Source organism: Vigna angularis, chromosome 2, assembly GCF_016808095.1.
Source record: "Vigna angularis cultivar LongXiaoDou No.4 chromosome 2, ASM1680809v1, whole genome shotgun sequence".
NCBI lineage: Eukaryota > Viridiplantae > Streptophyta > Magnoliopsida > Fabales > Fabaceae > Vigna > Vigna angularis.
In genome coordinates, this window is record NC_068971.1 from 19921159 (window position 1) to 19937820 (window position 16662).

General features: G+C 35.6%; 2 protein-coding genes across 2 annotated transcripts; both read left to right on the forward strand.

The window, feature by feature from the left end:
• Positions 1-3550: 3550 nt before the first annotated feature.
• Positions 3551-6597, forward strand: LOC128195509 (uncharacterized). Its single transcript, XM_052873393.1, has 11 exons — positions 3551-3823; positions 3907-4113; positions 4194-4442; positions 4536-4884; positions 4953-5266; positions 5347-5567; positions 5650-5811; positions 5889-5993; positions 6061-6136; positions 6228-6323; positions 6407-6597. The coding sequence occupies exons 1-11, from the start codon at positions 3551-3553 to the stop codon at positions 6500-6502; spliced, it is 2148 nt and encodes a 715-aa protein (XP_052729353.1). The 3' UTR covers positions 6503-6597.
• A 7323-nt stretch (positions 6598-13920) lies between these two features.
• Positions 13921-14465, forward strand: LOC108328494 (putative lipid-transfer protein DIR1). Its single transcript, XM_017562367.2, has one exon. The coding sequence runs from the start codon at positions 14004-14006 to the stop codon at positions 14310-14312; it is 309 nt and encodes a 102-aa protein (XP_017417856.1). The 5' UTR covers positions 13921-14003; the 3' UTR covers positions 14313-14465.
• Positions 14466-16662: the final 2197 nt, after the last annotated feature.

Below are 16662 nucleotides of genomic sequence, written 5' to 3' on the forward strand. Positions count from 1 at the left end.
CATTTTTAACGTGATTGCTTCATTAATTTTTGCATAATGCTATAGTTTTGGTAATGTATGAAGTTTCTATAGTTTTGGTATAATTTTTGCTTTAATTTTGATAGTGCATGAAATTGTTATAGTTTTGGTAATGTATGATATGATTTTTGCTATAGTTTTGGTAATGTGTGTTGTAGTTCTTGTATTATTTATAAACCTTAAAATATTATTTATGTAATATTTAGGAATATGGATCGAAATTGGATTAATTTACCACGTATTAGTGCTGAGTACGAGAGAGGTGTAGAGGAATTTATACAATTTGCGCAACGTAATGAGGGGAGAACTAATGATGAAGTGAAGTTTAGATGTCCTTGTGTGAACTGTTTGAATGAGAGAAAGTTGAACGCAACTCAAATTCGAGAACATCTTATATGTGATGGTTTTCTAAGATGCTATACAACATGGATCTGGCACAGCGAAGAAATGGATTTTCCCACTGACTCTCAAAGTGTAAATGTTACTGATTCCACCATGGAAGAAGATCGACCGGATGAAGACAAATTGGAGGACATGATCCGCGATGTTGGAGCAGAAAATTTTGCCAAAGCTCATGTGTATGAGACGATGTCGACTGATGCAGAAACACCTTTGTATGTCGGTTCAACTAAGTTCACACGTTTGTCAGCGGTGTTAAGGCTCATGAATTTGAAGGCGAGCAATGGATGGACTGATAAGAGTTTTACAGAACTGTTGACGTTGTTGAATGAAATGTTGCCAGATGGAAATACACTACCCACTCGTAATTATGATGCGAAGAAAATTCTTTGTCCAATGGGTATGGAGTATAAAAGGATACATGCTTGTCCCAATGACTGCATTTTGTATAGGAAAGAGTTTGAATTTTTGACAGAGTGTCCAAAATGTGGCTTATCACGATACAAGTCAAAAAACAATAGTGAAGATAATGGTCAGATAGAAAAAAATGGATCTGCTTTGAAAGTAGTTTGGTACCTTCCAATAGTGCCCAGACTTAAGCGTTTGTTTCCGAATCCCAAAGATGCTAAAAATCTTAGATGGCATGCAGATGAGAGAAAAATTGACGGGCTGCTTCGTCATCCAGCTGATTCAAAGCAATGGAAAAATATTGATCGACAATTCCCCGAATTTGGTAAAGAGTGTAGAAATCTTAGGCTTGCTTTAGCCACTGATGGAATGAACCCATTTGGTAATCTGAGTACCAATCACAGTTGTTGGCCAGTTATATTGATAATTTACAACTTATCTCCTGCATTGTGCATGAAGAGGAAGTACATGATGTTGTCTATGATGATATCTGGTCCAAAGCAGCCTGGAAATGACATAGATGTTTATCTAAGCCCACTAGTTGAAGACTTGAAGGTTTTGTGGGTTGACGGGGTTGAAATATTTGATGCATTCGCTTCAGAGACTTTTATGATGCGTGCAATGTTATTTTGCACCATTAATGACTTTCCTGCTTATGGTAATTTGTCAGGATACAGTGTCAAGGGTCATAAAGCGTGTCCTATATGTGAAGAAAACACTGCAGCTCATCAATTGAAACATGGAAGAAAGACGGTGTATCTGCGTCATCGGAGATTTCTAAAACGTAATCATCCATATCGAAGGTTAAAAAAAGCATTCAATGGAGATCAAGAGAGGGACGAAGCACCAAATCCACTTACTGGCCTTGAAGTTCTTCAAAAAGTTAATAAAATACATCATGTATTTGGGAAAACATCGAAGAAGTCATCTGTAACGACCCCTTGGAAGAAGAAATCAATATTCTTTGATCTTCCATATTGGTCAAAGTTAGATGTTCGACATTGCATAGATGTGATGCATGTAGAAAAGAATGTGTGTGATAGCTTGATTGGTACATTACTCAACATTCAGGGAAAGACAAAAGATGGAGTGAATGCTCGTTTGGATTTGGTTGACATGAATATCCGAGAAGAGTTGGCACCGAAGGAGATTGGTAAACGTACTTATTTGCCCCCTGCATGTTACACAATGTCTAGACAAGAGAAGATAAGTTTTTGTGTATGTTTAAAGAGTATCAAAGTACCACAAGGATACTCTTCAAATATGAAGAGTTTAGTGTCAATGCAGGACTTAAAGCTTGTTGGCATGAAGTCTCACGATTGTCACGTCTTAATGCAACAGTTGTTACCGGTGGCTATTCGTGGAATTTTGCCCAAAAATGTTAGGCACACCATAAACAGGTTGTGTTCATTTTTCTCGTCAATATGTAGTAAAGCCATCGATCCTACAAAGTTAGATGAACTTCAAGGCGAGATTGTTATCATCTTGTGTCAACTAGAGATGTTTTTCCCTCCATCTTTTTTTGACATCATGGTACATTTACTTGTTCATTTGGTTAGAGAAATCAAGTTGTGCGGACCGGTATACTTAAGATGGATGTATCCTATTGAGCGTTATATGAAGATTTTGAAAGGGTACGTTAAAAATCCATATCATCCTGAAGGTTCGATGATTGAAAGGTATATTGCTGAAGAAAGTATCGAGTTTTGTTCAGATTACATGACATCAACGAATCCAATAGGAGTTCCTCGCACAGCATGGTTGAATAAATTTTCTACAAGTAAAAGCATCCGAGGTGTCAATGTGGTGACAAAAGATCGCGAAGAATTGTTGCAAGCGCATCTTTATATATTGAACAACACAGATGAGGTGATCCCTTTTTTGGAAGCACACAAAGCCATTGTTAAGAATAAAAATCCAAGACAATCAGAGAAATGGCAATTGATGGAGCATAACAAAACATTTATGTCTTGGTTCAAATCTGAAATTGACAAAGAGCCACATTCTTCTGAAACTTTATTGTGGCTTGCAAATGGTTTGAAGTTTGATGTCGTGTGTTGTACAGGTTATGAAGTCAATAATTGCACATTCTATACGAAGACTTTGGATGATAAAAGCACAGTACAAAATAGTGGAGTCAGTTTAGAAGCTGAGTCACTTCAATTTTCCACATCAAAAGATCAATCTCCTGTACTTGGATCAATGAGATATTATGGTATAATAGAAGAGATATGGGAGGTTGATTACACCAAGTTTTCCGTTCCATTGTTCAAGTGTAAGTGGTTTGACAATAAGAGTGGTGTGAAAATAGATGACTCGGGTATGACACTGGTTGATTTTCGCAAGGTGGGTTATCGAGACGAACCGTTTATCATGGTACATCAACCATCTCAAGTTTTTTATGTCAAAGATCCTTCGTCTGACCATTGGTATGTTGCTCTTCAAGGCAAAAAACAAATTGAAGTTAACGAAGACAATCTAATTAATATTGATATTGCTGACAACCATTCATTTCAAACTACAACAAAGTTGGATGACCAATCTGTAGTTGACGATGATGTACATGCAATTCAGTCAGATCATGATGAGGGAATATACATATGATGAATCCATATCTTTATGTATGAATTTTCAATTTCTGTACTATTACATGTTTTGTTAATTTATATGATATTACATAAGTCTTGAAAGAAAATTTAATGTTGTTATTTATTTTGACAGATATATGGCTGATCATCCACATTCTTCAGGGGATGAGGCTCCCCCACCCAGATCCACTAGAGGACCCACTAGGATGAAACAACTATTAATCAGGAAAAATAGTGGTGAAAGAACTCCGGTGAATGTGAATGTCACCACGGGTGTGGCAACTGGCCCCCATGCAGATGACTTCCGATCATACCTTGGAGTAGTGGCACGTAATAAGATTAGCATTCTCATTCCATCTTTTGATCATGTGTCCGAGGGTGATCGGAACATTATTTGGCAAGATATATTGGTAAGTTAGTTAATAGCATTTGAATTATAATTTGTTTATATTGATAATTTTGTACTAATACAACTTTATTATGTTTTTTTCAGATGACATTTGACATTCCAAATGTCCCAACACTTAGAAATAAGTGTTTGTCAACTGTTGCAGAAAATTTCAGAAACTTTAAAAGCAAGTTGACATCAAGGTACATCTTTGGACACCTTAAACATAAAACTCCATGTAATGCATATAAGTCCATTGATGAGGAGACTTGGCGGGTTTTTAAAGAGAGTCGGATGTCAGAGGAATGGCAGGTTAGTGTAGTTCATATTATTCAATTCCTCATTAACAAATATATATCATATGAACTCATTAATTAATGTGTATGTGACAGGCAATTAGAAGCAAAGCACAAGGAACAAGTGCTAAGAACAAAAACCCCCACCTATTATCTCGTGGTGGGTATAGGAAGCTTGAGGAGAAAATCCTCAAGCAAAAGGCAGATGCTATACCACCATCTCAGAGTGGTAGCCCTCCTCAGCCTCCTTCTCCACCGTCTAGACATGAGAAATGGAAGTTGGCCCGTATGCGACCATCGGGCACCTACTCTTCCGACACTGCACGAGAGATTTCTGAAAAAATTGTTAGTTATCACTGTTCCTAAAATAATGAATATTGTCATTATACATACTACATTAAACTATTTAAAGAATAATGGTGTTTTGTAATGTTACAGGACGCCTTGGTTGAGCAGAGCTCCCAAGGCCAATTCACTCCAGAGGGTCGCCAGGATATTCTTGCTGCTGCAATTGGACGACCTGAGCACCCTGGACGTGTACGTGCTGCAGGTCCTGGAGTAGGCATTACGGATTATTTTGGGAGCTCTTCTCGTCAGCCTTCATATTCGTACAGCGATACACAAAGGATGACAGAAGAGATCACAAAAAAGGTCCGACAAGACCTTATGCAGGAGATCAGGGCCGAGGTGAGGGCTGAATTCCAGATGCTCTACCAGGAGCAGTTTCAGAGCATGCGCCCGATGCAGTCTCCTATAGAGGAACATGTGGTCCCTCCCCCTCCCACAGGTAAACTTAATAAACATTTATGTGCAATTATTTCTATCTCTTGTATAATCTAACATTTACTCTGACAGGGAGAAGCGGCAAAGGAAGTTGTTCCGCATCAGCCATCCCAGAGGATGACATGGACGATGGTAGTCCATGTCTGCTATACATTTTAGAAGAAGATGAGATGGTGCTGGTAGCTCGTGGAACAGAGTTTAGGTCAGCGACTGTATGTCATGGTATGCAACTATTAGAGGATGAGGTGAAGGTATCAGTGGATGAAATGATCATGCCAGATGCCTCGGTTCCACTGTCCACGGAAGAGATTTTCACTGTGGAACAAGCATATAAGTCGTTTATCACTTGGCCTAAATTTTTGGTTAAACCAGTTTCTGACCCCTCGGTATGAAATTCTTCTTTACACTTCTCAATTTTAAAGGTTTTTGATGTCAAAACTTATCTTATCTTTTCATGTAACAACAGACGCAGGAACAACAGAAGATTCCTCTATCTGAGGATGACCCTCTTTCTTCATTGCATCTACTTGCTGACATCCTTGATGATAAGCCTTTGGAGGTTCAGTATGATGCTAATGTATTTGGGCATGGCTCTGAGGTCCCAATATACCTTAATAGCCAAGATGTCCGTGAGCTTGCGTCGGGAACACAAGAGTTGAATATTTCAATTATTCAACTATGGACGATGTAAGTCTATGACCAATTATTTATATATAAAATTGATTTATATATCAAGTATCCTTATATCAAAGTTAATTTTTTATTTCAGGTATATGTCTGGGGTCACTAATAAGTTGGGGCGTTCTGATGATTATGGATTCATTGATCCCCAAGACATTCATGAATCAAATGATTTTGATCATATCAACACGAGAATGATAAGCAGTTTTCGAAGGGGCAAGAAAATATACTTTTTGCCTTATATATCCGGGTAAGTGAACTTTGTTAACATAATAATGTTCCATATGTGATTTTAATATTTAATAGTTACGTTATTATGAATTTCAGGCGCCATTGGCAACTTCTTGTTATGTCTGTGCAAGACAACTATGCTTTGTGGTTCTGCTCATTGCACAGGCCTCCTCCCACACAACTCAGACAAGCAATTGATTGGTAAGAACCTCAATGTTTGGACTTTCTTTGTTATATAACTGAATGCTAAAACATTTTTTATATACAGTTCTATTCCAGCAAGTATGATGATGGACGGGAGATCAATTGTTAAGAGTAGAAAGATTGCTTGGATTTCTCTCAAGGTTTGACATATGCTAAAGTCATACTTTGTTATAATTGTTTTATAACAAATGTTATTCACTAACTATTATCAACTGTGATGATATATTGTAGTGTAACAGACAAAATGGGTCATATGAGTGTGGATACTATGTAATGTATTGGATGACCCATATTGTTCGTTCTCACATCACAAGAAGCTGGGAAACGGTAATATTTAACTTTAACAAATTTTGATTTTTTAACAAATGTTGAATTCATATACACTAATTAAAATGAATTGTCTTTTGCAGAGATTCAAGACTACTACACCAGTTCCTGAGAAGTCACTACTATTCATTAGGAACGCTGCTGCGAAGTATATAGTTAGATTATACAATAGCTCTTAGATTTAGATTTAAACAATGCATTTGATTAGATAGAATTTTCTTAGACTCTCTACTTTATTTTATGTTGAAATTGAATTTCTGTAAATGTTTTTATATGCAGGTCTGTTTTTGTGGTAGTGGATATCACAAAAACAGACCTGCTATTTTAAAAAACTGCAGGGGAATATGCCGCGGTTCTAACCACAACCGCGGCATATAAGGGGAATATGCCGCGGTTCTAACCACAACCGCGGCATATAGTGCTTCTTCTTTTTTTTTAAAAACGAGACATATGGCCGCGGTTTTGACACTAACCGCGGCATACTCGTCGGCCTATATGCCGCGGTTGAACCGCGGCATATAGTGCATTTTTTAATTTTTTTTTAAAAAAAATGAATTTAGGCAGCGGTTCCCTAGACAACCGCGGCATATTCCTCAGCCTATATACCGCGGTTAGAACCACGGCATAAAGTGTCTGACTTACTATCGCGGCTGAATATGCCGCGGTTCATGAACCGCGACGTATAGTGAAAATCAACCGCGGTAAAAGCCCCTCGCTGCACTAGTGTCTCTAACATCACAAGTTCACAACTGATCCTTTCATTTAGCACAGTTAACTTATAAACCAGCTTCTCTGAGTGCATTATTTAGCACAGTTAAACACATATAGCAGTTAGTACCATTCTTTGCTTCAAAACAAAGCATTCATTGCAGCCAACCCAATAGGTCACCATTTCCTTCAACAAAGGAGTGCATAACTCAATTGGCCTATTGATATAAAGACACCACTTGAATGGAGTCTCACCGATACGTGTCCGATCAATTTCTCTTAGTATACCATTAATGTCAACTATAGCTTTGGTGTCGCACCACGCCCGCAATCGAAACTACCAATTATTTTCAAAATAAACAACCATTACAAAACAATTGACAAACAAAGCAATCAATTTTGAATACATCAAATTTACTTACATTGTTATGACCTTCTTCTTTAATGCAATTCATCACTGGAAAACCAAACACAATACAAAACCATAGGAAAATTAACCCAACAACAACTCTCAAACCAAATTTAATACAAAACCATAGTCAAAATAACCCAACAACAACCCCAAACCCAAAAAGTTCATACTATCCACCAAAAACCCACATCAACCACAAAATTTTCTACACAACCTCATGCCACACTTAACCGCGAAAAACAACCAAATATCACTACAACCAATATATGCCCACAAAAATTTTAAACAAACCGAACACAAAAAATGCATTACCGATTAGGCGTTCTCCAAGCTCGTTGGTTCCAATAGGCGTAAAGGCGGCGCCTACAACGGTCAACAACGACACTCCGACCAACTTCAAACAAAGCCAACGACAACCAAGCTTGAATGAAGACGAACGCTTGTCGGTGGGTGGAAGGGACGACGCTAAACTTAGTGGGTGCGAGGGACGATGCTACAAACTACCGGCAGACTGCATACTCCGACAACATACCTCGATGATTCTGGAAAGAGGCACGAAAATGGGTGGGTGGGAGGAAGTGGCACGAACAGTTAAACAATAGTAGAACGGTCAAACAAAGCTTCGAACAACGCCGGTCACCAAAACAGACAATACTTCCTCAGGCGGCACTCCGATAGACAACGGACCGCGACGCTTTTGGGAAGAGGCACTAAAATGGGTGGGTGGGAGGAAGCGACACTCTCTCTAGAGTTCGGGTTCTCTCTCTAAGGTGGCCTCAAATTTTAATTTCGAAATGAGAAAATGAACCCCGCCACTTAAAACCCTACCCCATTCTCTTTTCACGTCATTTTAATTTTTCATATTTCTTTTCCATGTGGACCAGTGACATTTTGACACGTGACCCGTGTTAAAATATTGTCAAACTATATTGTCAAAGTATCATTATCCAATAATAAAAGGGTAATAAAAGATTACAAAGCCGCCTTGAAGCATTTCATTGCAAACGAGAACCTAGACATAGTACAAAGCTTCTATGGTGGGGCTTCAAATTTTGAAACCCTAAAGTACTAAATCCGCACCGAGCAATCAAGAGACCTAGACGAATCGAATCTGAAAAGGCTTCAACTTGATGAATTCTTGAAGATGTGTCACTTCCACCTTAAACGTATTGAACCTCAAAAGTTACATTCATCAATGTAGAATTTGAAATGTAAAATTTATATTCTGCATCTCACAATCCGAAATGTAATAGATTGGGATGAAGTCATTCTCAAACACCAAAATAAAAGAAAAGCAATTTCGAGAAGAAGAAACCGCGACATCGTAGAGGGGGATACCTCTAGCGCCTGCCGAAGCGGCGCGTGGGGCACATGTTCGACCCGAGCTGGGCAAAGCAGGAGAAGCGGGTGCCGACGGTTGCGAAGCTGAGCCTGTCGAATGCAGAGATAAAGCGACTGACAACTACGGGGTTGAGGATGAGGCAAATGCTACGGGTGGGGAATTGTCGTAGGAGCAAATTCGAAATCCTTCATTGTACATCTGCAAAAATCACAAACCGACCTCATTCATCGTGAGTTCCCTGTCATCGTCTTTAAACCCTCGGATGACCTCTCTTCTGCGATTAGGCTTTCGTCACGGTGGCTGAATGTGTTGAAGATGATGGGTGCGCGATGTGTGAAAGATGTTGCTTGTAGTGTTGATTGAAACAAACATGGTGGAGTCGTGGTGGCCGGATGGAAATGATGACAATGCAAGGTTCTGCAGTGACGTGATGAAGAAGATGAATCCCCTCTGCATCTGAATCTTAATTCAGGTGGGTAATTACAAGTCATAATTTAAATTTTCCATGTAATAAAATCATCCAAATCAGCACACCACGTCAGCAAACTTTGACCTATTTTACCACCTAACGAAAAGGACTTAATTGACTAAATTTTTCGAAATTTATGACCCGATTAAGACTGTTTTCAACAAAAGACCCACTTGATATCCCCTACAAATACGATGATCATCCGAGGGTTTAAACCTTCAAATAATAATTCATCTCTATAGATATAAAATTTTAGTCTCACTCTAGATAACTATGAATTTAATTATTTTATCTCTATATTGAAAGTAATAATTCATCTTCATACTTAATTAATGTTTTTTTTTAATTTTGTCTCATTTTATCCCATAATTATAGAGGTGTCTTTATTGTTGAAAGTATTAATTATTATTTTTTTCAAAAAATAAAATGATATTGTGAAGTACGCAGTACACATTTTCTTTTCTCTAATATAAAATACTAAGAAAGAAATTATAATTATATGAATGTCAAGTAACAATTTAATAAAACTTAAATAATTACATAAAAGAATAAAAATTGATAAAATGTGTTTTAGAAAGAAGTTGATTGCCTTGGGGCCAAGCTCAATAGCAAGCCAAGGGTCCATTATATGTGGAATGACCAAGAAGATCCAACAAGGCTTTGAAGATAGCTCCCAAGAAGGCCAAGTCCATCACATATAAAGTTGGCAGCTTATTGCCTCAACTCATCCATACTTGCGGTGGTGATGCAAAAATCGTCTTCGAAAGGTCTCGACCTTGACACCATGATCATATAGTGTAAAACAACTTAAAGATTCAAGTTTTTGATCTTCAATGCTACCTTACCAAGCCTATCAATGAAGGTTCGCATAGACTCCCCTTTCTCTTGACTGACATTGAGAAGTACCATAGGGATAAGGTGATGGTGTCGGCTTATGACAAATTGCAGTGTGAAAGAAGATGTTAAACTATCAAAACAATCAATGAAATTAGGGGTAGGCAGGTGAACTACTGCATGGGTGGTCCTTTCAAGGTTGTAGGGAAGGCCTTGCACATAACAACATAATTAGTCAAATATAGACTGCCATGAGTGACATGGATTACAACATATTCATTTGAATCAGTGATACTGTCGTATCGATCCAGTGTAAGAGCCTTCCAATTCTTAAGTAGTAGGGTATCCGTGATACCATCAGAGAAGGGATGTCGGCGATTTGCTCCCACTGTCTAGGAGTTGTCTATTGCCCCTTTAGTTTTTGGGGTAGTGTGGTAACCACTTTCCCCTTCAGCATCATTAACAACTCTAAGCTTAACTGCATATCTATGCATTGACCCTACATTTTCAGAGATTTCCTTCTCCTTTCCCTTGCTGATTACTCCTTTAGCTTTGACCCTCCTCCTCAACCTAGTGAACTCTTGTTACATTTTCGCTTGTGCTTCCAAGATAGCGGCTATGTTAGTCGAGGAGGGTCATGCACCTACTTCCTTTGCTTCAACCATCTTACTTCTCATATACACCATGCAACGTTTTCTTCACAGAACATATGTCGGTCCCATGGTGGGCTCTAATTTTTCTTGCAGATATACTTTGTGAAGGCTAACTCCTAGCATTCCAAGCTTCAACTTCGAAAGTACATGTCCTTTGCGAGGGTTGTGTCTGTAAAGACACTCTAGCACTTAAGTTAACCAAGTATGTTAGAAGGTAACCAATGCAGTAATAATGGAGCGTAATTAATTTATGTCATGTACTGTGCTATTTATACCATGTTTTACAAGCTTCTTTCCTAGGTGGGTCTGTCTCATGTAACCAATCATCCTCATTAGTCCTTAGTTAATCAAACTACTTAATCATACCTTGATCACAATCTTAAATCAACTTACTCAATGTTTTATAAATGTCGATTCTGGTTGGTTGTCATGTATTCAACCAAGACGCCTTGATGTTGGGTTATAATATGAGGATCGAAACCCAAACGCATTCAAACGTGTGAGGAATACTTTTTGATTAACTGATATATAGTCAACCACACTTTCGTGTGGTCATACCATAAAGTTGAAATACATTAAATGTCATCGAATACTTATCATACATATTTTCTAATATTTAACTTGTACTATGAACTTAAAAATCTATTAGTAAAAATCAATATAAAAGGCAAATATAAGACACTCGTCCTTTGGAGTAATGTAAAAAATAAAAATAAAAATTGTGCTCATCGTTTATTTTACAAAAGGTTACTTTATACTAAAATTTATATTAACAACAAAAAAATATATTTTTTCGTCGTGAAGTGAAGGGCGCTACTCTCATCCTCTAATATAAAATATAAATACTCACTCTATTCCACACAATAGTACAAACAAATTACAGTGCTACAATTGGTCAATTATACTTTGACCTCAAAAAAATGTTTTACTAGCATTAAAAACCAATTTATGCTTCTTGAAACCCAAGGGATGGACAGTTGTTGCAGGGAATTCCGAGAGTCAATTCTAAATAAATAGCTTCTAAATCTTCCTTCATTTGTTTAGTTTAATTTAAAATTCAGTCTAATTAAAATTATCAAATTAGATGGAATTAGGTTGAATTTGTCTTTTGTTTAGCAATGTAATCTAATTAATAAGTAATTTGAAATAGAATAAGGTAGATCAGATTAATTATCATGTTAAAGAATTTTAGAAAGATAATATCATATTTCTAATTTTAAAAAATATCTTAAATTCAATATTTGTATGACAGCAATACAATTCATAATATAAAATAAACTTTCATTTTTAAAATATATAGTCCAAAAAAAATGTAAGAAATGTAATATGTATAAATTATCTGCAAAATCATACTTTTTATAAGAAAATTATTACACTTTTTTTTTCTGTAACTGTAATTAAGTTAGTTGAACTATGGGTTATGAACGGATTAACGTACTCACCCTTAGCTTCAATCTTACATAAGATGGATGATGTTGAATTTTACTTAAAGATCGTAAAAATAAAATGATGTATTCACTTCCATTCTTTCATAATATAAACAATGGTTATTTGAAAAAAAAGAGTTATTCACGTAGATGAAAAAGGTTTATCACTGTTTCTGTTACATTTATCTAGAGTCGGTCGTCCTTCCTTGCTATGCTCCGATCAATCAACTCTTCAAATAATCTTTTTTCGATTGGTGGTTGACCTGCAGAAAACACTCTGACGCTCAAGTCAGATATGTTTTATAAAGAGGTCTATATTTTATTAGGATAGAAGAAGATGATTGTACCTGATCAGTTGTCTACTTATAAGGCTTGTGACAGTCACGTCCATTGATTAACCATTAGTGCAATATATTTTAGGTAATCAAACCCAATAATTAATCATTAATACCATATATTTGTAGAGCGTAAGGAAATCTGACCTATTAGTACCTGCTTAATTATCCATAAATGACAATCAATTCCGATCGGTATACTTCGTATAGTACAATCACACTTTTATAAATTATATAATATAGTAAAAAAAAGACTTAAGTGATTCTTTTTGTCCATGGCATTAAAAACGTTAACTTAGCCAATATTGAATGACTTATCCAATTATTCATTATGTGGCAAGCTAGGTGAATTACCATTTACTTTAATAAAGTTTTAGAAATTCGTGGCTTCCATTGTTATGACTTTATTTTTCTCAAACAAACCCAACAATTGGGTTCCTTGTCCCATAAAGAGACACCCTCCTTCTTCATCTCCTTTGTTTTTGGGTTAGCATCGGAAACCTTTCTTCTTTCCTTATTCTTGTTATGGTTCTGTTTGTATTAGGGCTTCGAATTTGGGTTCTATTTTTGGGATTCTGATCTCGCGACGTTGGACTTCCTTCGTTGGATTGAGTTTTTGTTTTGTTTTCTCTAAAGGTTGGCGCAATGGTTGTGGCTCTTTGTGATCTTATGATTTGGAGATTTTAGGGTTTTGTTTAGGATTAAGGGTTTTGATTTGAGAATTTCTTGTGTTTTGTTTCTCCTCTACAGATTGCTAATGCGATTTAGGGGTTATGATTTTCAAATTAGGGTTTTGTTTTTTGATTTCATGTTTTGGGATTATATGCAATTGTATTATGATCTTGCACTTTTGAGATTTTTGGAATTTGTGATCTTGCAATTCTGTTTATAAAATAAAGCTTTGATGGTAGTTTGCTTTTAAGCGTAATTGTAATTATCTTTAACCTTAACTTTAACATTTTTACATCAACAACTTTAATTTTTAACATTTACACATTAATTAACCTAAACTTGAATGGATAATAAACATTACGCATTTAACCTTTTTAATGCTGTCAATAAAAATGATCAACTTGAATCATTTTTACAAAACATGAAATTACTCTGAACAATTCAAAAATAAAAAAATCACTTCAAAAACAACTGATGAGAGACTAAAATTAGTATTAAGAAAAAAAGAAATAAAAAAAAATAAGTATGTGTATTAAATATAAATAAGATAATATTAAATGCATGATTACTTTATTTGAAAACCGTGAGAAAGCTCGAAAAACAATGCATGATTAGAGAGGCTAGAATATAATATATATAACAGAAAGGGGCACAAGAATTGTACCCGTGACTCCATATACTGCCAATTCTGGGTCACGGGTCTATAACTTGTGGTTAGTTTTAGAGCTGGTGGCTTTATAAGTGCATTGTAGGAATCACAGATCCAAAAATCAGAATCAGTGAAACATCGAAGTGATTGAGTTAGAAAGAGATAAGTGGTGATAAAAGATGGAAGAAAGAAAGTGGGTGGTAATGGTGGTGGTGGTGGTGGTGATGGGTTGTTGCATGTGGAAAGGGTGCAATGGTCTGAGTCTGTGTGACATGAATGAAGAGGGATTGGAAGCATGCAAGCCCTCAGTGACTGAGCCAAACCCAGTCGATCCATCACCTAAGTGCTGCAAAGCTCTGGCTGGTGCTGACTTGAAATGCCTTTGCTCTTACAAGAACTCTTCAACGTTACCTTTTCTTGGAATTGACCCAAATCTTGCCACTTCACTTCCTGCAAAGTGCAATCTCACTCCTCCAGATAATTGCTGATCTAATTCCCTCATCTCTTTTTCTTCTTTCTGTCTTATAATTATCTTTTCTCCAGATCACCAAGAGAGAGAAAAAGAAAATAATTGTGCTCCTTTTTTTTTTAATTTCTTTTTTGTTTACCATATAAGATCTGTTCTTCTTCTTTGTTATGTACATTATGAGCTTGCGAATTTAAAAGTTTGAGGTTTGATCCAGAAAGGAAAATTTTACTCTTAACAATCACCAAACATTTAAAAATTAAAGAGTTAATTTTGTACTTTAAATTATCCATTCTGAAACTAAATAATTTTGGATAAATTACATTTTCCAACTATGTACAGTACAGCCATCAAAATAGAGAAAATAAACTGATCACTTCGACATAATTCATGTTTAGCGAAATAATATTGATAAATTATGTAATGAGTACTTGGTGTACAGTATTACATTTGTAGACCTCTTTGGGTTGGATTGAAACGTATAAAAGATATTAATAATAAATAAGAGATATGATTTCTCACATAATATTTCTCATTTCACTACAAAAACAAAGGGGATTTATCGATAACTATGGATAAGTATTGATCGCCAACAAATTTACCAATGAACGACAAAAAAATCAAAAACTCAATTAACGTTGGATTTATTGTCAAATTTTAGCAAAATCCATCATTGACAAATTTTATTATTATGGTCAAAGCTAAAAGAAGAACTTCAGCACATATTTTATTGAAAGAATTTATTAAAACTTGTTCATAATAAAAATTATACATAACTTACAAATTTTACCATATCACACGATCAATGTTAAAGTGAAGTTTTAGCTCCCGTTTTATCGATATAATTAATTTTAGAGCTATTTATCAATAATAAAAATTATATATTAATAATTATTATCGATAAATTTTATTGATGACTTTATTATTAATGAAAATATCAATTTGTAATTAAAATCCTGACATTTGTCCATAAAATTCGTTTTATAAATGATATTTTAGGAATGGATTTTTTGTCAATAAAATTCCATTGTTAATATGGTATTTTCTTATAGTTTTTAATCTATTATTTTCATATATATGTGTAATTGATTGATTGAATAATGGGATTGCAACAAATTTCATTAATACTACACATTACTAAATATTATGATTAAATATATTTTTGTCCCTTAAATATAACAAAAAATTATAAATGGTGTGTGCTTAAAACTTTAATTTTGATTAATCCTCTTACTTTCAAAAGCAATGGTTTTAATCTTTCATTTTCAATAACGTTAAATTTTCTTTCACGTGCATCCACACTCAAGCATTTGTTTTGCTTAGACGTATAGTGAAACGTGTCTACCATGTGTTGAATATTAATTTTTTTGAATGAAAATTAATTTTTTTATAAAATGTAACATCGTTTTAACGTTTTAATCTTCGGAATGTTTAAATTAAAACAAATAATTTTAAGTAAATTGAATGAATTGTGAAATGGAAAGCTTGTTCTGAAATTGAAAGGGAATTTCTTTGTGAAAGCAAAAGATTGGGGTTTTTTGTGTCACGAACAGAGGTGGAAGGGATTTTTTGGCATTAAGGTTTTATAATGTAGTAGCTTTGAAGCTATGAGGAGAATTTATGGAGAATTTATGAGATTAAAGTTTTATATGGATTATTAAGGTTTTATAATGTTATCCTCATCTTCACAGTTGGGACCAAAACTTCATGGATGTACGAAAAGATTATCTAAAAGCAATCAGTGTGAAGAAGAATGAAAGATTTTTTTGGAGATGGTAACAAATGGTCATGCATTGAGCAAAGCATTGAGCAAAAAACATTGAGTAAAAAGAGCAATAATGACTCTGGAATCAAACCAAAGTCCAAACCAATTTGAAACCAAAAGTCACAAATGTAAGGTGCAAGTTCCCACTATGCTGGTCTCGCATGTGCATACCACTTACAACATCACAACCACTGTGAGTGTCATAAACCCAAATCCTAACCGCATCTGTTTCACCCCAATATAACCATAATTAGGAAAACCATACTTTCACACGGTTTAATGATAATTTTAGAATTTGACGCGGTGGGCACTTCGGCAACCGTTGGTTTCGGCTCCAACTAAATCAAACGGTGCGTTTCAGCAGCTATTGCCTTAGGGGTCCTCTCTCTCATTTCAATTTTGTAAAGGCTCAAACATTTCATTTTGGAAGAGCAACTCTTCGTGCTAGGATTGAGAGACAACGCGAGAAGAAAAAAAATAAGGAGAACTCCATGGCTCGTGCCACTTAACCGGAGGCTGCACGTGATCGGAAAAGTTCGAATCCAAAGTCAAATAAAATGATCGGTGTGGAATAGAGAGTAGAAGTGTGGTGGTTGACAGACACCGC